Source organism: Trichoderma evansii, assembly GCF_050947405.1.
Source record: "Trichoderma evansii strain SZMC 28006 chromosome Unknown GGI43scaffold_4, whole genome shotgun sequence".
Lineage (NCBI taxonomy): Eukaryota > Fungi > Ascomycota > Sordariomycetes > Hypocreales > Hypocreaceae > Trichoderma > Trichoderma evansii.
In genome coordinates this window covers 2186531-2208271 of record NW_028145202.1, presented here as the reverse complement: position 1 = coordinate 2208271, position 21741 = coordinate 2186531, and the positions used below count along the sequence as shown (strand labels likewise).

The following is a 21741-nucleotide window of genomic DNA, read 5'->3' as shown; positions in this document are numbered from 1 at the left end:
AAGAAGTAGAAGAAGTAGAAGAAGTAGAAGAAGTAGAAGAAGTAGAAGAAGTAGAAGAAGTAGAAGAAGTAGAAGAAGTAGAAGAAGTAGAAGAATTAGAAGAAGTAGAAGAAGTAGAAGAAAAATTATAATATGAGCTGTTGCTGGGATTTTGTATAATGAAGTAATGACTTGAATGAAGATATCCAGATTAATAGTAAATTCATTTATAAGCTGAAAACTGATCCGCTTCTGTGGTCGAAGAAGATTATTTTAGCGTTTAATTTCAACATTTTCAGTCAACTCACAGCTGTTTACACAGTCCATTGCCCATTATAAGAGAACTAGAGAAGTGGAGCACATTATATTTTGTTTCGCATAATGGCAATTATTTCTCAGCAGCCACACTCTTCCGCCTTATACCATTGGCAAGTATCGTAATACATTTCATGTCAGTAGGATACGGCCGTAACTTAGTGCGGGATATTTGATTGCATTTCAGGCCAAGGAGTCCGAGTAGCGGAAATAATATAGTCTCCTAGAATGCGCATCTTGAATATAGCTAGACAATATTGGAAATAGTACTGCAACGATCGAAATCAGTAATAGACCTTTGAGCAAGAATGAGGCCGTAAACAGCCATGAGGAGCGTGCTCACTATCCACCGTCGTCGATGCGCTTCAATTACCAAATCTGTGGCTTCGGGATTCTTGCTCACAAAGTCCTCTCTAATGCTGTCCCAGTTTGTATCGAAGTTGTCTTTCCAGCTTTGTAGAGTATGAATGTAGTGAGGTCCAATATTCTGAACCGTTTCTACTTCCAATGTGCCATTAGAGCCGTTATGAATTGACGTCAAGAGCTGGTTTACGGTCGGAAGATATCCTCCCGGAAAGATGTAATGGTAAATAAAATCGCCGAGAGCTTGGCCACTGGCGTTCAACTATAAATAGTCAGCAATTTTTTTTAAGATCATTTGTTTTAAACTAACAGAATTAATTTTGGTGATGCCCTGAATAACCATCCGGCCCCCATTTAGCTTTAAATACTTTGAGATGTGTTCGAAGTACGTATTCATGAACTTGTCACCAACGTGCTCCAACATTTCAATGGAAATGATTCGATCGTATCCGCCTTCGGGGACGGGGGCTTTACGATAGTCACAGAGCAAGATAGTGAGCCTGTCTTGCAGACCTGCAGCCTTAATTCGTTCTTCAGCAAGGGCTTTTTGCTCTGCTGACAGAGTCAGGCCAGTTACTTGGCATCCAGTCTGCTGAACAGCGGTAATAGCCAAATTTCCCCAGCCGCATCCTATATCCAAGATATGATCGGTAGACGATATTTCGGCTTTGTCGAGAATATTTTGAACTTTTCGGCGCTGAGCTGACTCAAGCGATTCTCCCGGTTCGCCTGACCAGATGGCAGAACTGTAGTTCATATCAGGGGATAAGAAGCTGGCAAAATGTTTATTAGAGGTATCATAATGGAACGACGCATTCTTAAGAGCATTTATGGTGTCATTGGCTGGTAAGAGGTATTGAGCTGCGCGAGGTAGGAATGTATATAGAAGGCTGCCAGCGGAGGCGCTTAGAAAGTCTTTATTTCTAACGTAAAGCTTTGGAAAATATTGATGAGTTTATGTATTCAATCGTCATAACTCGTAGAGTAGAAATAAAAGATGAACATACAGAGAATAGTCCAACAAGATTGTCACATTCCAAGTCTTGGGCCATGTATGACTCTGCGACTCCCTATCAAAGCATATAAGTCTCTGCTTCTATCGATATGGGGTTTTTATTCTTACCATGTCAAATCCTTGACAGAATCGAACAAATACTTGAGGATTCTTGATAATTACAACAATCCCAAGTTCTGATTCTGAGCTATCATTGCCAAAAGTAACGCTCTGGTTCTTTCCACTGACGTATTTTGTTGCGATAGTTAAGCAGCCGTATTGAAGGCGTTTCAAAACCTGAAAGACTGAATCGCGAGCGGCTGATTGAAGCCAAGTCTCTGCCATTTTGAGATACAAGTTCAAAGACTAATGCTACAGTTTTTGATGTCTAAAGTCTTTTGGTGAAAAGCTTTGGTACGGATATAGAGCTTTATAAATACAAATCCATACACAATGGCTGGAAGGAGACCTGTAACCTCCACAACTTCAAGGTCATGTGTACAAACAAAAAGCGCAAAGCAAAGCTTTTGAGCTTAAAGTTGTATCAAACATTTTCGGTGAATTCCACTTTTATAAATCCGCCATAACCATTGTCGTTCTCGAGACTTGTCTGAGATGTGTCATTGTAAGCAGAGCTTTGCAGGAATGTAGCGAATCTGTATTAACTGACTGTATCTGGAAATGGGTGCATATGCCAAGCACCAATACGATGAAGTTGCAAAGCTCAGCTGCTGTATAGATGGATATCCTACATACGTAACAAAGGTAACACTGGGACACTACCTAGGCACCGGAGGTGATAAGCAGGGTTACATACAGTAGCTACCAGTTCAGCTGTGTACTAGTATTCTCGATCCTGGACCTTGAGACTTGATATGGAGTCGATCTCATGGCTTTGCTATATCTCCACCACCTCGGTGTTATATTGTGCGTACATGTCAGTAAGATCAGGCTGTAGGCCAATGATTCATACACGATACAGCACAAATGATAAGGGTGTAGCCAATGAACATAGAGTAACACAAAGATCCAAGTCCTAGCAATTGCGGCACCACCCGTTCGCTTGTATCATCTAATTCCGAATGGGATTCTTCAAGAGCACGCGGAAACTCTTCAGCCGCCTTCTGGTGGTTGTCTAGATCGATCTGGGGTTGTTTTCGCCGGCTTACATGTCCTTAGCCGCAGCCCCAGTAAATGCACGTACTAACACACGCAACAACCAGCTGGCCCCATCTTCCCAGCCATCGACAATTATGATTACATGGGCAGAGCGCGAACCCTGAAAGGAAACCCATCAAGGATTAATGCATACATAACTTGCGCCACATGAAGGGAGAACCCTGCCACTCCATCCAATATCGTGCACCAGCCCGCAGGTTTATCACTTGGACCGAGGCTCCTTATCCGCAATCCCTCAACGTGCCCGGTTCATCGATTCGATACTGGGCGGAGCGAGCCGCATCAGCCAGCAACCACTGAAGCTCGTCTCCAGTTTCATTCTTTGGGGAGCATCGCATCGCCAGGGCAAATCATCGGCATGCACAGCAACAGCAACAACCAGCGCGCCGGCACGTCAGCAGCAGCAGCGGGCGACGCAATTGTCATCGTCGGGTAAGTCCATCGACTCTGCGGACAGTCCATGTTGTCCATATGCTCACTGTGCTTCTTTCAATCCTTCTAGCGCGGGCATCATCGGCCTGGACGTTGCTCTCGTGCTGGCTGAGCGGGGACTGGGCCCCTACATCACCGTCATCGCAGAGCATCTGCCGGGAGACACAGCTGCTACCTACACGTCGCCTTGGTGAGTTTTAATTCTTGTTGATGAGTTTTCTTGCAATTTGCACTGTCGCATTCTCCCCTCTCACTATCTCCTTTGTAGGGATGCTGGGGCTGAGGCTGACATGATGATGGCAGGGCTGGATGCAACTTCTCTGGTATCTCAGGCAATGACCATAATGCATTGAAGTGGGATCGACTCGGCTACACTCATCTCACCAAGTTGGCTTCTGAGCAGGGCGATGAAGCCTATATCCGCCGGACTCACTCAATAGAGTATTGGGATGAGCACGTGCCCCATGAGAAGATCAAGGCCATAGCTGAGTATCTTGAGGATGTAAGTCTTCTGTCTCTCTATCCTCGTTTCATCCCTTTCTTTTCACAGTATCGCTCACCTTGCCATAGTTCCGAGAGCTGCCTGCCAATGAACTTCCACCTGGCGTCAAGTTTGGCATATCCTTCACCACCCTGACACTCAATGCTCCCAAGCACATTGAGTATCTCTTCCGCCGACTCAAAGAGCAGTACGGCGTGCACTTTGTGAGACAGAGGTTCCCCAGCATCCAAGCTGCGTATGCCAGTCCCACCACCAAGGTTGTTGTGAACTGTACTGGTATTGCGGCAAAGACACTGCCCGGCGTTGAAGATGAGAAATGCTACCCGACCCGTGGCCAGGTTGTTCTTGTAAAGGCACCGCGCGTGAAGCGAAACGTTATGCGCCATGGTAAGGACTATGAGACGTATGTGATTCCGCGACCTGGTACAGATGGTCATGTTATCTTGGGAGGATACATGCAAAAGGGCTCAAGGTAAGCGCTGAGATTATTTATTAGTCTATTCAATTAATCCAAAAATCTGCCAACTAACGTACGATTATAGCGATGGATCGACATATTCATATGAGACGGAATCAATCGTCAATCGCTGTCTGAAACTGTGTCCTGAGCTGCAGCAATTCGACATCATCGCCTCGTTCGCAGGCCTGCGACCATCCCGCGAAGGCGGTGCACGCATTGAGCGGGAAGAAATCGTCATTGACGGCAAGAAAAAGGTCCTTGTACACAATTATGGCGCTGGCGGCACTGGATACCAGGCAGGATATGGTATGGCCTTGGAGGCAGTTAGCCAGGTAGACGATGTTTTGAGAGATTTAGAGCGGGCTAGTCGACGAGCGCGATTGTGAGTAGCTGAGATTGTTTAATTGTTATTGTTACATTTTCTGCATATAAGACTTCATTTCTTTACATATTGTTTTATATTGTATTTTAAGATAAGCCGGGAAATATATGCATCCGAATATAGTTATTACACGGCGCAAGGCTAAACTCCCATCGGTCATACGTGTGGCTTGTCAGCTTCTAGAAAGTATAAACTTTCAAGCTATCTCTATAAGTTGTCAAGCGGGAGACAAAAAGATACGGCATCTATGTATTTATGTCTGCATTTTCATTTTGCGGTCCCTGTTTTTTTGCCCCCCCCTGGTTGTTTTCTCCATGAATGCTTACATACGCGTATAGAACAGCATGGCAATAGTATTCAGTAATAATCAGCGTATATATCGCATTCCCAACGCTCAATCTTTCAGCCGAAATAGCTCTTGGCAATAGTACTAGTTGTATGGAACTGCCAAATTCTTATTACTGCTAATATTAGCCCGCAAACTCTTGCAATCGTCCCCATCGGAAATAACTTACTTTGCCCTTTTGAGGCGCAGCGTCCGGCCACCGGAGCGAAGATAGCGTGCGAATATAGCGGGGAGCCGTTGTGTTTTCCCCGCGCTGTGAATGATGTGATGCTGTGTATTACGGAATTCGGATAACTTGGTGCTGTTGAGTACGCGTGTTAGTCATTGGTTGATAGGATGATACGTGCTGCACGGCAAATTAGGCCGGGACGAATCATGGATGCATGGATGTCTATCTTACAGGTGATTTGATTCTGCCCGCGCGCGAGGTTCTCTCCGCAGAGCTGTCTTGGATATCTTATCTTGTTTCTTTTCCCCTCTCTTGGATGATAGTCGACAGCGAAGAGAGGCAAAGAGAGGGACCGAATTCAGAGCGTTAGACAAGGAAACTATCAGAATAAACCGTCGCCACAATGACTCTCAGAAGCTCCTCTCTATTTGAGGATCCAACCTATGACATGTTCAAATTCCCCTCGCGGCGAAGCGTCGTCCACAGCACTGAGGGAATTGTCGCATGTTCACAGCCTCTAGCTGCGAAATGTGGTCTTGAAGTACTACGAGCAGGAGGCAATGCCGCAGTAAGCTCAACAAATGAAACGTGAAATTAATCAGATGGCAAATTTACTGACAAAATGAATGATAGGATGCTGCCGTGGCAGTTGGTGCGTTCAATCTATAAGACTTAATTAATATGTGATAATATTTCACTACATTCTGCTAACAAAATCGCCATTTGTCTGATATGCAGCTGCTGGCCTCAACATGACCGAGCCCTGCTCAACAGGCATTGGAGGCGACATGTTCATTCTCTACTGGGACGCCGCCAAGCAGCAAGTCTTTTCTATGAATGGCTCTGGCCGCTCAGGTGCCAACTGCACGCTTGATAAGATCCGAAACGACCTCAATATCGAAGACGGCGACGTGGGCAAGATCCCCATGACGAGCGTTCACGCCGTAACTGTTCCAGGTGCTCCAGCTGGATGGGTGGACACAGTTGAGAGGTTTGGCAGCGGAAAGCTCGATATGAAGCAGATTTTGAATCCGGCGATCCAGCTGGGAGAGAAGGGGTTCCCCGTATCAGAAGTAACCGGTTATTACGTATGTTTTGAGATCAAATTACTCCCCCCCCCCCCCCCCCCCTTCTTCATCCATTTTCTAACAGGAGGAATAAAAAGTGGACAAGCGCAGAGCCTCTGATCCGAAATGCCTCCCCCAACTATGCAGAAATGCTCAAAGTCGACCCCAGCCGATCAGACGGCGTCAGAGCCCCCCGTCCAGGAGAAATCATGAAGAATCCTACCCTTGCCAGGACATTCCGCACACTGGCCGAGGAAGGCAAAGAGGGCTTCTACACGGGAAGAATAGCCCACGAACTCGTCAAGGTCGTGCAAGATCTAGGCGGCCACCTCACCCTGGAGGATTTGGAGCATCACCTTAAGCTGGGCAGCGAGCCCGTCGAGCCTATTTCTCTCAAGTTCCGTGGCCAGGGCCTCACTAAGGATGCTCCTGATGAGGGCATCGAGCTCTGGGAACACCCTCCCAACGGCCAGGGAATTATCGCCCTGATGGCCCTCGGCATCATCCAAGAGCTCGAGAAACAGGGCGAAATCCCAACCTTCAAGCCCGAGGACTTCAACACCACGCCATATCTACACGCCATCATTGAGGCTCTTCGTCTGTCCTTTGCCGACGGCAGCTGGTACATTGCCGACCCCAACGTCACTTCTGTCCCAATCGAGGGCCTCCTCTCAGAGAAATATCTCTTCCAACGAGCCTCGCTCTTCAACCCCAAACGCGCACTGGATCTCGTTGAGCACGGCGAGCCCAACTTCCCTTCACCAGCTCTCCAGAGCAGCGACACCGTCTACTTTACCGTGTCCGACTCCCAGGGCAACGCCGCCTCCTTCATCAACTCCAACTACGGCGGTTTTGGCACATGCATTATCCCCAAGGGATGCGGCTTCACTCTACAAAACCGCGGCGCAAACTTCTCTCTCGATGCCCTTCATCCTAACAAGCTAGAGCCCCGAAAGCGTCCCTACCACACCATCATCCCTGCTATGGCGACCAATCTAAAGGATGGCTCTCTGCACTCTTCCTTTGGCGTCATGGGCGGCTTCATGCAGCCTCAGGGACACGTGCAAGTCCTCTTGGGCCAGATTGTCGGCAAGTTGAACCCCCAGCAAGCACTGGATGCGCCTCGGATATGCGTTGGCGCGGGCTTCCCCGAGCCAGGCAAGCCTTTGGACTGGACAGTGAGTGTAGAGGAGACGATGGCGCCAGAGGTTATTGAAGGATTGAGACAACTAGGCCACAAGGTAGTTGTCATCGGTGGAGGACCAAAGAGAGGCCTGTTTGGACGAGGGCAGATCATCAGGTACACACTTGATCCGGTCGACAAGACACCGATCTGGTCGGCAGGCAGTGACATGAGAGCAGATGGAGCAGCATACCCATTGTAGACGTAGACATCATATTGCATGAAGATCTGGATAGTGATAAGAGATTGCTTTTTTATTCCTGCAGTCCAACGTGAAGCATACAAAGGCTGTCATTTATATCATGATGTGTATATAGCTTAAGCCCCCTTCGTATAACGCCGTCGCATATCGTACACTTGATTACATTTATCGACCGTATTTTTTCTTTTATGTGTGCCTCTTACTGTTGCTCCTTCTTCTCGCCCTCTTCCGCTTCGACCAGGACCTTGTTCTCCTCAAAGAGCTTGGCCAAGTCTCCATTCTGGTGCATGGAGACCAGGATGTCGCATCCGCCAACAAACTCCTTGTTCAGGTACAGCTGCGGGATGGTGGGCCAGTCTGAGTACTCCTTGATTCCCTCTCGCAGCTCGGGATCCTCCAGGACGTTGAAGGCGGCAAACTTCTCGGGGTTGACGCCCTGGATGCCGAGGACCTGGATGACGGCGCGGGAGAAGCCGCATTGGGGCGTCTCGGGGGTTCCCTTCATGAAGAGGACGACGGGCGCAGAGGCGACAGCCTTGTCGATGGCGCCTCGAGTGGCATCGGACAGCAGTCGCATCTGGAAGGGCGTGAGAGGGACAGGCATGCGGAAGGCCGACAGGGGAGCTCGAACTGCTGGCCGAGCTGCTGGCCGGGCAGCTTGCCGCAGAAGGCTCTGTTGCGGGGGATTGTCAGCGAATTGCCATCATTTTCCTTCTTTTCCTCTCAAAAGAATGAGCGCCGTGCATGTGGACCTACAGAAGCAACTGATCGTGAAAACATGGCTGGATGTGTGTGATTTGCCAAATGATGCAGAAAAGAACAGCCGAACAAAGCCTAGGCCGAGCAAAAAAAAGTTGAGCCGGCTTCTGGCGTTGATGACTTAACAGCCAAATTTGGTGGAGGGGTGATGCAATTGCTGGCGCCGGCCAATCACCGGCCAGATCGGTAATCCGGAAATCGGTTCGCCCAGAAGGCACCAAGAGAGGCGTGACAAATCTGGTTTAAATAAGTAGCCGCCGCTTTGCCACAGGGCAGGGGACGCTGAAGCTCTTAGTTAAAAGACCCCTGTAAACCCGCTATTATCGTATGAGAATGGAGGTTATCCTGTCAAATATCCAGAACCAAAGTATCTCAACCATTCTGCGCAGCTCTGTATTCGCAGCCGCAATAGTCCACTGTATTATAGCTGTCGCCATGCCGCACCTAAACGAGCTCTCTTCCAGCACTCCAGCGCAGGATGTCTCAGCGGCCCGCAGCGACGGCAAGGCGCATCTCCTGCTGGCTGCGTCTGGATCCGTAGCAACTATAAAGATTCCCAACATCATCAGAGGACTATCGCAGCATCCCAACCTGTCGATACGCCTTGTGCTCACCAGCTCAGCTGCCCACTTTCTCCAGGGCCAGGCGGGAGAGCAGCCCAGCCTGGCAGAGATTCGCAAGTATCCAAATGTTGACGCCATATATATGGATGAGTCTGAGTGGGTGCAGTCGTGGACTCGGGGAGCTCCGATTTTGCACATTGAGCTCAGGAGATGTAAGTGCAATGAATTAGTTTATTCCATTTCGTGAAAATTGTTTTGCTAACCGTTACTTTGTTCACATTAGGGGCCGACTTACTAGGTATGTTATAAATTTAGGGAATTATTATCCAGCACCCTAACCGTGGTATTGTCACGAATTTACCACTATTTTCCTCTACTGCCTCTACTGCCTCTACTGCCTCTATACTCTGGAAACACTTGGCTAATCTGAATGTCACAGTCATCGCACCACTCAGTGCAAATACTCTTGCCAAGATGGTGCATGGCATCACCGATTCTCTCCTATCATCAACCATCCTAGCGTGGGACTTTGACGGCTCTGTAGACGGCAAAAAGAAGAAAATCCTCGTTGCCACGGCCATGAACACGGCCATGTACCGGAACCCCATCACACAGCGCAATTTGAAGACTCTCAACGAGATCATGGGCGGTCCAGATGGATGGGTTGAAGAGCTTCATACCATCTCAAAGGGCCTTGCCTGCGGTGACGTCGGCCAGGGCGCAATGGCGACGTGGGAGACGATTGTGGCGGCGATCCAGGATAAGCTTGGATTGACAGTCGAGGCGAACGAGGATGGTAAAGAGAAATGAGAATGAGAGGCGTCCTGAAGAGTTTGTGAGATTGAAGCAAATATTCCATCTGTATCAGTACCTGATACCTGATCCCTGATACGTGCCTCTGGAAAATTGAAGTTCAACTCACTCTGTGGTCACTGGGAAGGAGCACACGTGCCTTCCATCTCTATTTCACCCACCAGCTTCTTCGTCTTTTTCTCTCTAGATTTCTCCTCTGCTTTCTTTCATTTCATCTATTTATTTGTCCATCATTTATTACGCAGCCTTGTTTTACCTTCGAGCCTGTCCATACCGGTACCAACGATGGCGCATCATAGCAAGCCATCTCTGATGAGCCGCCTTTTCCCTCAAGAAGATTGCCCGGCTGGCCAGCTTTCATCCGAAGACTTATCTTCCTCAACACTATTTTCGTCGGAAAAGGTTCCATTTGGATCATCATCGTCGTCGTCATCAATTCAAGACGAAATCCGCCGCCGCAATGACTTATTTCAAGCATGTTTTGCTTCCTTCAGCAACGCCACAGCTGGAGACAGAGTACGGCAAGACAAAGCCGTCGAGGGAGACATTCTGGCACCTCTAAAAAGTATGTCAGCTATCACGCCGCGACAAGTTCATCGAGCGGTATTGTCTCTGTCCGCTACTAATGCTTTCCTTTTGCAGGGGCCTTTGCTGAAGAGGGCATGGAACTACACGACTCTGTTAGGAGCAAACTACTTGAAGCTCAGCGGGATATTAGTTCTAAGATATCCGACTTTGAGGCACTCTCATCAGCCATCGCGTTTGTTATAGACGAAATATACGCCAACTTGTCGTACCCACTTTCTGCAACTTTATGTAGCTATGCTGGTTTCCCCTCAGCGACCATTGAGACCCATCTCGCGAGCGCCAAGGGTCAATTAGAAGAGGCCGAAAAGAAGCTACGCAATCTACAAGACGAATGGGAAGAAAACGTTCGCTTGGATGAGAATTTTCGCAAAGAACTTGCAAGCATAAAGATGCATGGGCGAATTGATACGGATCCCAAGATGATCAGCTTGAAGGATGAAGTAGAGCAGCTTGTGCTAGATAACACTCAAGCTCTTAACGAAATAGAGGATGTGAGTAAACTCGAATCACGAGACTTGGTGGAAGTGCACGTCAGCCACTGACCACAGCTACAGACATATAAAGAAGAGATTCAGGCGGAGACGATGAAGATGATGCAGGCCATGTTGGTGGACTAATGTGGGAAGAAATCTTGTCTAATTTTTTCTTCTACCGCTACGTATGTATCTATTTTTCCTCAGCCATCACTTTAAATCACGCAGCCGCTGTGTGCGTATTCCCATTCGCCATGTAACTCCGTCCCTATATGATGATTTCAGAATCGTGAAATGAACCAAGGCTGTGCACTTGGCCATGCAAAATAACAAAAGGAATCATTCGCGTCAAAATCATTGCTTCTTCTTGTCGCTCGTCGTAAGTTTTTGTCTTTTTTATGTTTTTTCTTTTTTTGGGCGAAAAAAGAAAAGACTTTTACTGCTTCTCAGGGATAACAACGCCCCATGGGTGGTCAACATTGCCGTACATGATGTCGCCAATCCAGGTCTTGATCTTGGAGGTGATGACGTTGGGGGTGTTCTCGGGGCCCATGGGGATGTTGATATCCTTGCCACGGTGGTGGATAGCAGAGACGGGGCAGACAAAGTACTAGGCGGCAATGCGTTAGCCTTACATTCTTTACATCAGCATCAACAACTAAATATCGACTTACAGCAGTTCCGGCGGCGAAAGACTCAATCAGTCTTCCTTCGGCATCAGCCTCAAGAACCTCGTCAATGGTGTATTTGCGCTCGGTGATCTCCAGCTCATCACCCAGACGCTCGCGAGCCATCTCCAGGATGCTTCGGCGAGTAACTCCGTCCAGGATCAGCTTGTCGTCCAGGGGAGCGGTGATGAGTTCCTTCTTGCCGTCCTTGCGTGTCCAGACAATGAAGAAGTTGCTAGCACCAGCCTCAGTGCACTCGCCATCCTTGCCATACAGCCACAGGATCTGGTGGTAACCACGGCGGCGAGCATCTGAAGTGGCGGCCAGCGAAGGACCATAGTTGGCACCAACCTTGGCATAGCCGAAACCGCCAACCCAAGCGCGGACCATGTCCTCGGGAGAAGTGTGAAGACGCATGCCGCCAACAGGGCTGTCGAGTCTGGGCATGTAGGTGATGATGATGTAGAGCATGGCCTCGCGAGGAGCCTGGACACCGAGCTGGGACTGAGTACCAATCAGGGTGGGACGGATGTAGAGGTAGTTGCCGGGCTTCTCACGGGGCAACCACCGGGGACCATCGACAGAGAGGAGAGAAAGGATGAGCTTCTCGAGCTCAGCCGGATCAAAGATAGGCAGAGAGATACGGCTGGCGGAGAGCAGCATACGAGCACAGTTACGGTCAGGGCGGAAGGTGCGCAGCTTTCCATCATAACCGCGGTAGACCTTGAGACCCTCGAAACACTCGGTGGCGTAGTGCAGGACAGAAGCAGTGGGCATGAGGCTCAAGGGACCGTAGGGCTTGATCTCGGGGGCAGCCCAGCCTCCAGAGGCAGTCCAGGTAGCAGTGAGCATGTGGTCAGTGCAGATGGTGTGCTCACTGGCATTGGCGACAGCCTCATCGGGGACTTCACGGGGGTTCTTGGTGAGGTTGAAGATGAGCTTGGAGGCATCGAGGGGAGCAGGGACAACGTCGGCGGTGGTGGGCTTGGTAGGCTGAGTGGCCTCCTTGACCTGGATGTTGGCGGCTGTCAGGTCGACATCTTGGGTGGGGATAGCGGAGGGAGCCATTGCTGCAGTTGAGAGGCAAATTGAAGCAAAGTGAAGGTGATGTTTTGGAGAGAAGGTTTCCTTTGTTCAACAAAAGAGGAGGGAGGAAGTCTTTATCTGTGGAATTGGGGAGGTCCGGAATTTAGAGGAGTACCCGGCGGGTGCAAGGTCCGATGGTGGGTCAAGACAATGGAGAATGACTCAAATTGGAGTAGAGGAGAAAAAAAAAATCTTGTGGCTTCTTGTACCTGGGGACGCGAAGATGAGGTAGGAAGACTCAGAGACGGAAACTCCGTATCGGAGGGCTGCACTTGATCTAAGTGGCCCAGGGGAGCTGGCTCGGCAAGTTGCTAGTACGGGATAAGAAAGGAAGTCCTTTTCTTTGTCTGGAGGTGGTAGGTGAGAATCTCGGAATAGATAATCTCGGAATAGAAGTAATAGATATTTTAAGCACGGTAAAAATAAAAAATTATGTTTGTCACTTGCCCAGAGGGAGTGACAGAAACCGCCCCAAGGAGGCAAATCGGCTCCGCCTTTGACACGAAAAAAGGTGCTTATCCCGTCCTTTGGAGGCCCACTTAAAACTCCGGCGTGCTGCCAGCCAACAAGCGAGAAATACCTGGATAGATAGGTAGTGGGTTGCGAGTTAGTGCCAGCTGGGTTCCAGTTAGTAGACAGCGGCTACTCAAGGAGAAGATGTCGGTGCGGCGGCGTAAAGTGGGTTCTCTGAGAAAAAAAAAAGTCTGGCTTCCATGTGCGGCGCTAGAAGGACGTCTAGTCAAAGGCTGAAACTAGTTGATAGGTAGTAGAGGAGAAGAAGGACACTTGATAAAGGGCGTAGAGAGCCAAGCAAGGAATAGTACTACAGTAGCAATTGTGCTAGTAGTAGTATCAAGTTATTAAGTATCAATCTCGACGAAAGTAGTACTAATAGAAAATAAAGAGGAGGCTCCTCAAACGGAGCTATTGTTTCCGGCTACTGTCTTGCCCAGTTCGGTAGCACGGGATGCGGCTGTGGGGATAATGTGATGAAGCAACAATGACCTGAAGAGGAAAGAGAGAAGCCCCAGTCTGCAAGATGTAAGCAGAATTTAAATATCCAAAGATATTAAATTTTAAAAAAAAACAAGATCAGTTAATTATACGAGACTGAGAGCTTATCATCTTTTACCTGAAAAAGACAAAGGTAGAGTCAAGAAAGCATGGGGGGACCCTGGGCTGGGTTAGTTTCTCAGTCTGGAAACGAGGGCAGGTGACCCAGGCGCGGCCGAAGTTTATCAAACCGCAACTCTGATCTCTTGTACTATCCCGTGTCTGCCCGCGCCACCCATGTGCCGAGCCCGGCTGAGAGACTCTCTCCTTGTCTCAGCCTTTTTTTTCTCTTTCTGTTATAAATAGTGTGGAATTTTTTTTTAGGGCAGTTTTTGTACGTAATCCGTCGTTTGATGCTGCCCATGACTGATGATGCTGTCATGGGATTTTTACGTCTATTTTGGCAAATGCTCGTTTTGATTCAGCAGTGAATGCACGATTCAGTTGCTCCCGGCAGTTGTACCTAGCAATACTCCAGTAACACTATCGCTACGAATTCCGCCCTTTGCTATCGTTTGTCGCGTCTGGCCTCCCCCGCCAAAGCGGATCCCCAAGAGCCGATGCCGAACAGCCCGGCCCAACTTTCCGGCGTGCGGAAATGCTCCGACCCGCTTGTTTTCGCTTAGGCCGCGGCCCCCGTACCAGATCAGGCGGGCGTAAGCTGCGATTTTGTGAGGGATATCATATCAGCAAGTCAGATACCTAGACCGATTACAATTCACAGCCCATGACGACGATATACGAAAGAAGCAATAATAGTTGGAAGCCAATCAATCAACAGCGTGAGAATGTGACGTGCCTCCTAACTTGATATGAACGTGCACTGTCGCCGATAATGCAGATGCGGCGCGTTGACTACAGAATGCGGGGTGAAGGGCGCGCCAAGTTGATCAAATGCAATTGCGCTGAAGCTCCGTATTCGGGACGTTGAGCAATTCAATTACAGGCAGATTGCAGATTCGCAGATTGCGCGATGAAACCTCGGAGTGACATTCTCAAATGACGCTCTCTCCGATCCGGGAGAATCAAATCAAGGGGACTCGCATCGTATCCCATGTTCTCCTTCAGATCTTCTCCAATCTTCCTTTTTTCTTTTCTCTTTGACTTTTTCTCGCTTAATTCTACAACTCTAATTTGCAATTCTGCTCTGTTTTCAGCAATTCCTTAAAACGCCTCTTTTTCTCTTATCTCTCCCGTTTCGGTTTTGCTACCAACCGCTAGTTAAGTTGCGTCCTATCATCTATCCCCACCCAAAAAATCCTCAGAAAAATAAAGAGGGCGGAATAGGCGGTCCTCGCAGTTGCGCCGTCAATAGCCGTGCTCCTGGTAGATTTTGGCTTGGAACACCAACAAAGCCCCCTCCTTCATTTCATCGCAGTTACGCAACTCTGTTTGGTTGGTATGACGGCTATGAGATCATAGATAGTCGCCGGCGCATAAGCCCGTCCTCATGTGGTCAGAAGCCGTGGCGGTGACATTCGACATTCCCCCCAACCACAGCTCAGCATGCAATGGAGAGCCATCAATCGTTAATCAGCTTTGACTGAGTGGCCAGTCGACAATTCGTCGCCAAGCCAACCCGCTTCTATTATGTATGTACTTTGTATTCTAATACCCTCTTTAAGTTTATTTTTCTCCTCTGGCCTGTTGAAGACTCTCTGTGGGTATTGCCCAAAACTCCAGAAAAAAAAGTTGAAATCACATCGCCTGCTGTGACCGTCCAATGCATGCAAACATGGCTGCTACTCAATCCTTTAGCTTGACATGACTCCTCGCTCTGCCTCCTTCTTGCGCTGCTCCTCCTCCAACAGCTCTCGAGCCCTCGCCGCCGCTTCCACCTCGGCCTTGACGCCCTTGGCCCGTTGTCGTGCCTCGTACATGTCACGGCTCTTCATAATTCGCTGCACGATTTCGCCCGCATTGACGTGAGAGAACGTGTGCTCGCCAATCTGGCGGTATATTCCCATGGCTTTCGGCGCGGTGTACGGATCATACGTCAAGGGCATGAATGCTGTTGGTCCATGATAGACTGCGTCGGGAATGCCCCAAGGCAGATCCGTAAGGTAGCTCTCGGTCGGCGTAAAAGGAGCGCCGAAAACGGTTGCGTTGATATACTAGAACAACGAATAAGTGGTCAGTATCGGATGCAAAACAGGAGAACAGCCAGAGGTGGGAGCTTTCACGTCTTACCTTGCATTGGAGAACACAAAGTCCTCGCTCGTAGATATTCATGATCGGGTAGTTGACTCCCTTCCACTCATTAATAACCCTGTCCTCGTGGACGCCCGCCACGACATATGCTGGGCCGTAGTCTTTTCCACCGTTTGCTTGCTTTCGCTTCTCCGTAGCCTCTGCAGAAAACCAGCCAGCCTCGCGCGCAAGCTTGTCTTCCTCTTCTAGTACCTTACACAGGAACGCAATATGGCCACTGGAAAAGAGATCGAAACCGCCATCGACATAGACTACACGCTGGCCAGGCTTCTTGCCAGCTCCCTCGAGGAAGCTCTCATAGGATCCGCGCACTCCTTCGCTGGAGCCTGATTTCTCGGGTGTAGCGGAATGCCAGAACCAGACATCGACACCGGGGTTCTTGGCAGTCTCGTCTGTCGCGTATAGCTTAATTCTCTCCAACATGGCCTCAGACTGGACCTTGCGCTCCTCTGCTGTGCCTACGCCCTCCTCTCCAGCCAACACCTTCTTTAGTGACTTGATGAAATGCGTCCTAGTGCATAGCAACATGCGTCCAACAAGGTCTGTGGTAGAAATTCCGGGAGATCTCTTGACTACTTTGAACCGCCCAGCCTCCTTAACGAAGCGGTAGCAGTCATTTCCATCGCTATCGGAAGTAATGTCGTCGCCGTGAACAACGTATCTGCAGCCATAGTGCGAGATGTAGGGGAGCTGCGTTACGTAGGGAGCATGACCAACAGACTGGGTAACCCAACGACAAGCATCTGTAGCTGCGAGACTATTGCAATCTACTGGTTAGTACCTTCTTTACTTTTCCGGTTTCTTCTTCAATGCTCGCGTATCGGATGCAACGTACCGCTCGTCGAGATTCATGACCGTAGGGCCCTTGTTAGCAAGGATCGATTCGTCCGAGTGGACACCGACGTATAGCTCATCGCCGAGTTGTCTAGCTTGAACCATTGCTCCAGCATGGCCTGAGAATCACGCCCAACATCCGTTAGCAAAGACATCACAGAGGGCCAATGGGGAAAAGGTAGGTATCAAATCGGGGTCTTACCATGGTGGAAAAAGTCCCAGCAGCCATCTACCCATATGCGGCCATCGAGAAGCTCCGGCGCAGGCTCTCCTCGAGGCTGCTCGAGATCTTCAAAGCTCGGTGCGCTCATATTGCGAAAGACCAAAGAGAACGGGGCGATTCAGCCTAATGTCGGGTGCAGGGGTGCAATAGATGTGCACAGTTAGTCGCGCAAACCGCGGAATGTCAATTCAAAGCTCGTTGGCGCCGTTGTGAAGCTGCAAAGGCGGCGTTGGCGAAGCTACCACGGTTGCTGGAATTTCGACAGAGCTGCTTGTTCAGGGGTTCAACTATTCTCGACTGCGGGGAAATGAAGTGACATTCCCTCGCTATCTTATCGCAAAAGTTAGCGGGCGTTAGCACCTTTGGAGCCCTGTGGCTCCCACTAAAATGGTTCCCAGGCGAAGACGCTAACACGTGAAGTGACAACAGACTTACGCCGTTGCCAGTAACCTTAATGTTTAAAGTATTCAGACTTCTTTTCTAACTTAACCCATTCATCGCTGTCTTTCTCTGTTCTCTTCTGGAACATGCAAATGACACCGCTACTCGAAATCGGGCTGAGATACCGACCATTTGGCTAATTGGTCCATCTGTACTTGGTACTGCTCTCAGTTCTCGGTTGGTTGCTCTAATACATGCTTTGCCATTCCCACTTGACTAGTATCCCGTAATGGGTCTCGTCTTGCTTCAAAAGTCCTTTCGTCCAACTCTGGGAACAGGATGGATACAAGTCTAATCTTCAGCGATAGGCCAATATTCCACCTTGTCCGATCCAGGAACTGCCAAATCACCAGAAAACGCCGCCAAGCTGCTCCCACACGTGGGCATCCGGATACATCGCACATGAATTAGAGCCTCCAACCCCCGGCCTGGCCCGCCACGTTCCAGATCGATTGGAGCATACGTAGGCGCCTCATCTATAGCGACATCCGCGACGTTCTGCTCTCGACACCGACGACGGCACGCTAAGCACGGCTGCTCGGCCCAATTGCTGACAGGCCCCAGAATCGCACTGGCACGCTCCATATGACTTCATTGGTGCAGAAACTCCCTGTCGTGGTTACATTTATAGTTGCGGTAGGTGTTCATAGAGAGCAGCTCTACGCTATTATATAAGGTTGCACAGCGCATCACCTGTTCGGAGCTCGATCTGAATTCCTGCTTGTCAGGTCGCCAGCTTTCCGTCGCCACCAAAACGCCCAAGCATCTTCCACCAAGATGAAGTCCTCTCTGCTGTCGGCTGTCCTGGCGCTTGCCCCCGGCGCCATTGCCTGGAAAGAAGTTTCCAGCTGCGACGACATCAAGTACAGCTCAGTTCCGGGCTTCTTCCTCCAGGATGACCCCAATACCAATCCCAGCACTTTTGACTATGTACGCAAAAATTCCCCATGTTCACCCGCGAGATTTTGGAGCAATGCCACAAACTCACACATGCCATAGGCCAACCAGAACTTTGGCCTCCTCAACAGGACGTATCCTACCGACGCGAAGTTCGACCCTCATCACAAGAAGACTCAGTGGCAGCGCTTCGCCAATTATGTCGACTCATTGAACGAGGGGTGCAAAAAGGATAAGCAGACCACTTACAAGGTGCTCTTCATGGGTCGTCACGGCGAGGGATGGCACAACGCCGCCGAGACCTTCTACGGCACTCCTGCTTGGAACGTAAGTCTTAGATGGCTCCGTTTATCATTTTCTGAAAGATAAGGTCCTAATCGGCTGCTAACATTTTTTTTTTCTCCGATAGTGCTACTGGGGTGAAAAAGATGGCAACGGCACTGCTACCTGGTCAGATGCTGAGTTGACCGTCAATGGTATTGCGCAGGCCAGCAAGGCTAATGCCTACTACAAGTCACGCTTCGAACAAGAGGGGCTGCCTTACTTTCAATCATACTACAGCTCGCCTCTTAAGCGATGCATTCAAACCGCCAATATTACCTTTGCCACCCTCAATCTGCCTCACTCGCACCCCTTCAAGCCCACCATCAAGGAACTCTTCCGCGAGGACATCAGCATCCACACCTGCGACCGCCGTTCTACCAAGACTCAGATCCACGCCTTTGCCCCCCATTTCGTGTTCGAGGAGGGCTTTTCAGAGGACGACTTACTGTGGCGCGGTAATGAAGATGAGGGCGAGACTCCTGCTCACCAGGTCGCTCGCAGCAAGATCGTCATTGACGATGTCTTTTCTCACGACGACAACACCTGGATCAGCATCACCAGCCACTCTGGTGAGATTGGCAGCATTCTGACCGTGCTGAACCACCAAGCTTTCAGTCTCAACACCGGCCAGATCATCCCTGTCTTTGTCAAGGCCGAGTTGGTTGAGCCCACTGTAGAGCCCACCACTACCTACGCTGCTTTCACCACTGAGCCTACTTGCAAGTCACCGCCCGTGACCAGTATCGCCGGCCAGGGCTGCGTATGCGCCACCGCTACCACTACCTTTACCACTGCAAGGGCTACATTGAAGGCTGAACTTTGAGGATTCTCACCTTACTTGGATAAGGACTAGCTATGTCAGAGAAGGGGATTACAAAGGCGGTTCCAGCTTTGCAAGAAAGAGGACTGATAATGCTATTTAATTATAAAAATGCTTTACGCTGTATATAATACATATAAATGATAATGTCTCATGAACTTTGGCTTTTTGAGAGAACGTACATAATCGATTTGAGTGTGAAATTGACTTTTGAGATTCATTCCCTTGGCTAGACTAGCTATTATACCACAAAATGGCCAACATGTATACATACGAAATAACTAGCAATATATACCCCAGTACAATGTTACAGCACGGCTGCGTATGTAGCCACTCTTTAAAAAGAATTTCCTTCGTCTCATTTGCGGCTCGTTGAAAATTCCGAGTACGTCTTTAGGGCGCTTAAGCTCGACCACAAGGCATACCTTACTTGCTACGATGCAAGTGTTAACAAAGCTGTAAAGATTGGATTAATTTTTGCTATTACTTGGTCCAGCTGGGGTGGATATAAAGATTTCAGCTTCAAGATGGGCCATGTTGCAGAACTTTGCAGGACAACGGGCATGCTGCACTGCCCAAGTGCACCGGCTCTGATTAACGCGTATGCCCTCCTTCGCATACGTAAGGTTAAGATTAAAGAAGGCAGTTCATTATTTTGTATAATGGAAATCTGCAAAACCCTCGACTGCGTTACAACAGCTGTTCAGCAGTATCATAAACACCCGGAAATGATTCTTAGGCTACCAGATGCGTTCGAGCAACCAAGCGTATGGGCGCGAATGTCTCGAGACAAGGCCCCCAAACGAACTGCGAGTGAGGCTTTGGAAGAAGATGCTATTTATTTCGTATGTATGATTGCCAATTTGCGATGCAGCTGGTCTTGTCAAGCGAATGAGTCTCAAAAGTCAATCTCGCCCTCAAATCGTTTATGTATGTGATGTAGGAGGTATTTAGTGACGCCATTTATTGCCTCTATTGCCTCTACTGCCTCTGCTGCTTCTAAGGACGTGGTCTAACTGAGGTGGCTACAATGACATTAATTTCACCATGGCATATATTGCCAATCTCTGCAAGACTATGAGAAAACTGCATTACTCAAGTGTGTCGGCGATAATAGTAGCATTCACCTCATTTCGAATTCGCAAAGCTACCATTAAAGAAGGGGTTAGAAAATTATCTCGTGTCATGGAGATATATAAAACTCTTGACTGCGCGGCAATGGCCATCAAACACTACCACAAGAATCGAGATATTATTCTCCAGCTACCAGAGGATTTTAAGCAACCGAATGTATGGCCGTTAATGTCGCGAGACATGACCGACGAGAGAGCTCAGGCTACGTCGAAAGAAGTCGAGCGTTTCCACACCCCGAAAAAAACGCATGGAAATCTACTTCTGAAGCTAAGGACTTTAGAAACGTCTGACACCACTTTGGAGAATGATCTGACATATGAAGTCTACCTACCACACACCATTACCAGACGGGACTCGCAACAGTTGCTTCGAAGTATCATTAAGCCTCTCAAAGAACTCGATACGCCCGCAACATCCCTCATTAGCCATCTCACTCTCCCACGCGTAAAGGTACTCCCAGTGGATGAAAAAATGATCATTCTTCACTGGATAAAGAACATCAAGCCTGAACTATTCTCAGAATGGAAAAGGGAGATTGAGGAAGATCTCCAAGAATACCAGTGGATTAAAAAGGTGAAGAAAACAATTGAAGAGAAAGAGAGACATGGGGTAGACCTAATCTTTCATCAGATGATGAATCAAATGATGATGAGAATGGAGCACATGGCAGCCGAACAACAAAAAATACAGAAGAATCTGAAATTGATTTGGGACAAGCTTAACGAGACATGGGGCCTCATCAAAAACGATGGGGAGAGGTCGCAGAGGGCCGAAAGTCTGGCTGACTTTGCTGGCGCTGCGGAAGAGTCCTTAGCAAGCGGTTACAACCTTTTCAGCCGTCATTTCTGATTTTTCGCTTTCTTTAACTTCTTCTGTCTCTACTGTCTCTACTGTCTCTACTGTCTCTACTGTCTCTACTGTCTCTACTGTCTCTACTGTCTCTACTGTCTCTACAGTCTTTACTGCTTTTACAAAGTACTCTTCTAAGTGTTATATTTATAATAATAATGTTAATTCTCTTGAACTAGATTTACCAAAGGTAGAAGGATCCAATAAATTGGGTGCCTAATAAATTGACTACGTCCTTCGCGCACGTAATACTAAGATCTCGTCGAATAAAGAAATCCAGGTTAATAGTAAATGATCCATCCACATATGCTAGGTTAGCCATCTTATTGATCAGCTTCTAGAGTCTACATCCATAGTAAAAATATTTATTGCTTCGTAGGTACATGTAGGTTCTGGTAATTAGCCGGCCACTTACGATTTACACTTCCAAAA

The 21741-nt window shown here is 48.7% G+C and overlaps 10 protein-coding genes across 10 annotated transcripts; 6 read left to right on the top strand and 4 right to left on the bottom strand.

Annotated features, from left to right (window-relative positions):
- Positions 1-307: 307 nt before the first annotated feature.
- GGI43DRAFT_432308 (Mycolic acid cyclopropane synthetase domain-containing protein) lies at positions 308-2261 on the bottom strand. Its single transcript, XM_083209545.1, has 5 exons — positions 1781-2261; positions 1665-1727; positions 968-1591; positions 638-919; positions 308-563 (listed from the first exon to the last, which is right to left on the bottom strand). Exons 1-5 carry the CDS (start codon positions 1994-1996, stop codon positions 453-455), a joined length of 1296 nt encoding a protein of 431 aa, XP_083063713.1. The 5' UTR covers positions 1997-2261; the 3' UTR covers positions 308-452.
- A 599-nt stretch (positions 2262-2860) lies between these two features.
- On the top strand, positions 2861-5067 carry GGI43DRAFT_302471 (FAD-dependent oxidoreductase). Its single transcript, XM_083201562.1, has 5 exons — positions 2861-3262; positions 3333-3452; positions 3566-3764; positions 3833-4236; positions 4307-5067. The coding sequence occupies exons 1-5, from the start codon at positions 3189-3191 to the stop codon at positions 4608-4610; spliced, it is 1101 nt and encodes a 366-aa protein (XP_083063712.1). The 5' UTR covers positions 2861-3188; the 3' UTR covers positions 4611-5067.
- A 457-nt stretch (positions 5068-5524) lies between these two features.
- On the top strand, positions 5525-7573 carry GGI43DRAFT_381554 (nucleophile aminohydrolase; the record flags this gene model as incomplete). The annotated part of the gene is made up of 4 exons (XM_083203134.1): positions 5525-5689; positions 5755-5773; positions 5860-6209; positions 6287-7573. The coding sequence occupies 4 exons, from the start codon at positions 5525-5527 to the stop codon at positions 7571-7573; spliced, it is 1821 nt and encodes a 606-aa protein (XP_083063711.1).
- A 57-nt stretch (positions 7574-7630) lies between these two features.
- Positions 7631-8457, bottom strand: GGI43DRAFT_399031 (monothiol glutaredoxin GRX5). Its single transcript, XM_083205288.1, has 2 exons — positions 8330-8457; positions 7631-8246 (listed from the first exon to the last, which is right to left on the bottom strand). Exons 1-2 carry the CDS (start codon positions 8351-8353, stop codon positions 7773-7775), a joined length of 498 nt encoding a protein of 165 aa, XP_083063710.1. The 5' UTR covers positions 8354-8457; the 3' UTR covers positions 7631-7772.
- An 83-nt stretch (positions 8458-8540) lies between these two features.
- On the top strand, positions 8541-9849 carry GGI43DRAFT_302449 (flavoprotein). The gene is made up of 3 exons (XM_083201560.1): positions 8541-9107; positions 9179-9193; positions 9335-9849. Exons 1-3 carry the CDS (start codon positions 8660-8662, stop codon positions 9703-9705), a joined length of 834 nt encoding a protein of 277 aa, XP_083063709.1. The 5' UTR covers positions 8541-8659; the 3' UTR covers positions 9706-9849.
- GGI43DRAFT_302450 (uncharacterized protein) lies at positions 9850-10922 on the top strand. The gene is made up of 3 exons (XM_083201561.1): positions 9850-10273; positions 10351-10787; positions 10851-10922. Exons 1-3 carry the CDS (start codon positions 9994-9996, stop codon positions 10911-10913), a joined length of 780 nt encoding a protein of 259 aa, XP_083063708.1. The 5' UTR covers positions 9850-9993; the 3' UTR covers positions 10914-10922.
- Positions 10923-11205: 283 nt separating this feature from the next.
- On the bottom strand, positions 11206-12505 carry GGI43DRAFT_421382 (aminotransferase; the record flags this gene model as incomplete). Its single annotated transcript, XM_083207944.1, has 2 exons — positions 11206-11379; positions 11444-12505. The coding sequence occupies 2 exons, from the start codon at positions 12503-12505 to the stop codon at positions 11206-11208; spliced, it is 1236 nt and encodes a 411-aa protein (XP_083063707.1).
- A 2604-nt stretch (positions 12506-15109) lies between these two features.
- On the bottom strand, positions 15110-17272 carry GGI43DRAFT_399025 (ethanolamine-phosphate cytidylyltransferase). Its single transcript, XM_083205287.1, has 4 exons — positions 16824-17272; positions 16623-16740; positions 15767-16544; positions 15110-15690 (listed from the first exon to the last, which is right to left on the bottom strand). Exons 1-4 carry the CDS (start codon positions 16930-16932, stop codon positions 15331-15333), a joined length of 1365 nt encoding a protein of 454 aa, XP_083063706.1. The 5' UTR covers positions 16933-17272; the 3' UTR covers positions 15110-15330.
- A 558-nt stretch (positions 17273-17830) lies between these two features.
- GGI43DRAFT_302402 (histidine phosphatase superfamily) lies at positions 17831-19377 on the top strand. Its single transcript, XM_083201559.1, has 4 exons — positions 17831-17921; positions 18014-18215; positions 18285-18509; positions 18592-19377. Exons 2-4 carry the CDS (start codon positions 18063-18065, stop codon positions 19327-19329), a joined length of 1116 nt encoding a protein of 371 aa, XP_083063705.1. The 5' UTR covers positions 17831-17921; positions 18014-18062; the 3' UTR covers positions 19330-19377.
- Positions 19378-20544: 1167 nt separating this feature from the next.
- Positions 20545-21309, top strand: GGI43DRAFT_381547 (uncharacterized protein; the record flags this gene model as incomplete). Its single annotated transcript, XM_083203133.1, has 1 exon — positions 20545-21309. The coding sequence occupies one exon, from the start codon at positions 20545-20547 to the stop codon at positions 21307-21309; it is 765 nt and encodes a 254-aa protein (XP_083063704.1).
- Positions 21310-21741: the final 432 nt, after the last annotated feature.

Bases quoted from the DNA above. Each gene is read 5' to 3' on its own strand.
- GGI43DRAFT_302471 (XM_083201562.1), top strand. From the start codon at position 3,189: ATGCACAGCAACAGCAACAACCAGCGCGCCGGCACGTCAGCAGCAGCA. The intron at 3,453-3,565 runs GTGAGTTTTAAT...TGATGATGGCAG, and splicing joins GCTACCTACACGTCGCCTTG to GGCTGGATGCAACTTCTCTG. The intron at 4,237-4,306 runs GTAAGCGCTGAG...GTACGATTATAG, and splicing joins TACATGCAAAAGGGCTCAAG to CGATGGATCGACATATTCAT.
- GGI43DRAFT_302450 (XM_083201561.1), top strand. From the start codon at position 9,994: ATGGCGCATCATAGCAAGCCATCTCTGATGAGCCGCCTTTTCCCTCAA. The intron at 10,274-10,350 runs GTATGTCAGCTA...TTCCTTTTGCAG, and splicing joins CATTCTGGCACCTCTAAAAA to GGGCCTTTGCTGAAGAGGGC. The intron at 10,788-10,850 runs GTGAGTAAACTC...CCACAGCTACAG, and splicing joins CTCTTAACGAAATAGAGGAT to ACATATAAAGAAGAGATTCA.
- GGI43DRAFT_302449 (XM_083201560.1), top strand. From the start codon at position 8,660: ATGAGAATGGAGGTTATCCTGTCAAATATCCAGAACCAAAGTATCTCA.
- GGI43DRAFT_399031 (XM_083205288.1), bottom strand. From the start codon at position 8,353: ATGTTTTCACGATCAGTTGCTTCT. The intron at 8,247-8,329 runs GTAGGTCCACAT...CCCCCGCAACAG, and splicing joins TTTCACGATCAGTTGCTTCT to AGCCTTCTGCGGCAAGCTGC.
- GGI43DRAFT_432308 (XM_083209545.1), bottom strand. From the start codon at position 1,996: ATGGCAGAGACTTGGCTTCAATCAGCCGCTCGCGATTCAGTCTTTCAG. The intron at 920-967 runs GTTAGTTTAAAA...GACTATTTATAG, and splicing joins GCATCACCAAAATTAATTCT to TTGAACGCCAGTGGCCAAGC. The intron at 564-637 runs GTGAGCACGCTC...CGATCGTTGCAG, and splicing joins CGCATCGACGACGGTGGATA to TACTATTTCCAATATTGTCT.
- GGI43DRAFT_399025 (XM_083205287.1), bottom strand. From the start codon at position 16,932: ATGAGCGCACCGAGCTTTGAAGATCTCGAGCAGCCTCGAGGAGAGCCT. The intron at 16,545-16,622 runs GTACGTTGCATC...AGATTGCAATAG, and splicing joins GTCATGAATCTCGACGAGCG to TCTCGCAGCTACAGATGCTT. The intron at 15,691-15,766 runs GTAAGACGTGAA...TCGTTGTTCTAG, and splicing joins TTTGTGTTCTCCAATGCAAG to TATATCAACGCAACCGTTTT.
- GGI43DRAFT_302402 (XM_083201559.1), top strand. From the start codon at position 18,063: ATGAAGTCCTCTCTGCTGTCGGCTGTCCTGGCGCTTGCCCCCGGCGCC. The intron at 18,216-18,284 runs GTACGCAAAAAT...CACATGCCATAG, and splicing joins ATCCCAGCACTTTTGACTAT to GCCAACCAGAACTTTGGCCT. The intron at 18,510-18,591 runs GTAAGTCTTAGA...TTTCTCCGATAG, and splicing joins ACGGCACTCCTGCTTGGAAC to TGCTACTGGGGTGAAAAAGA.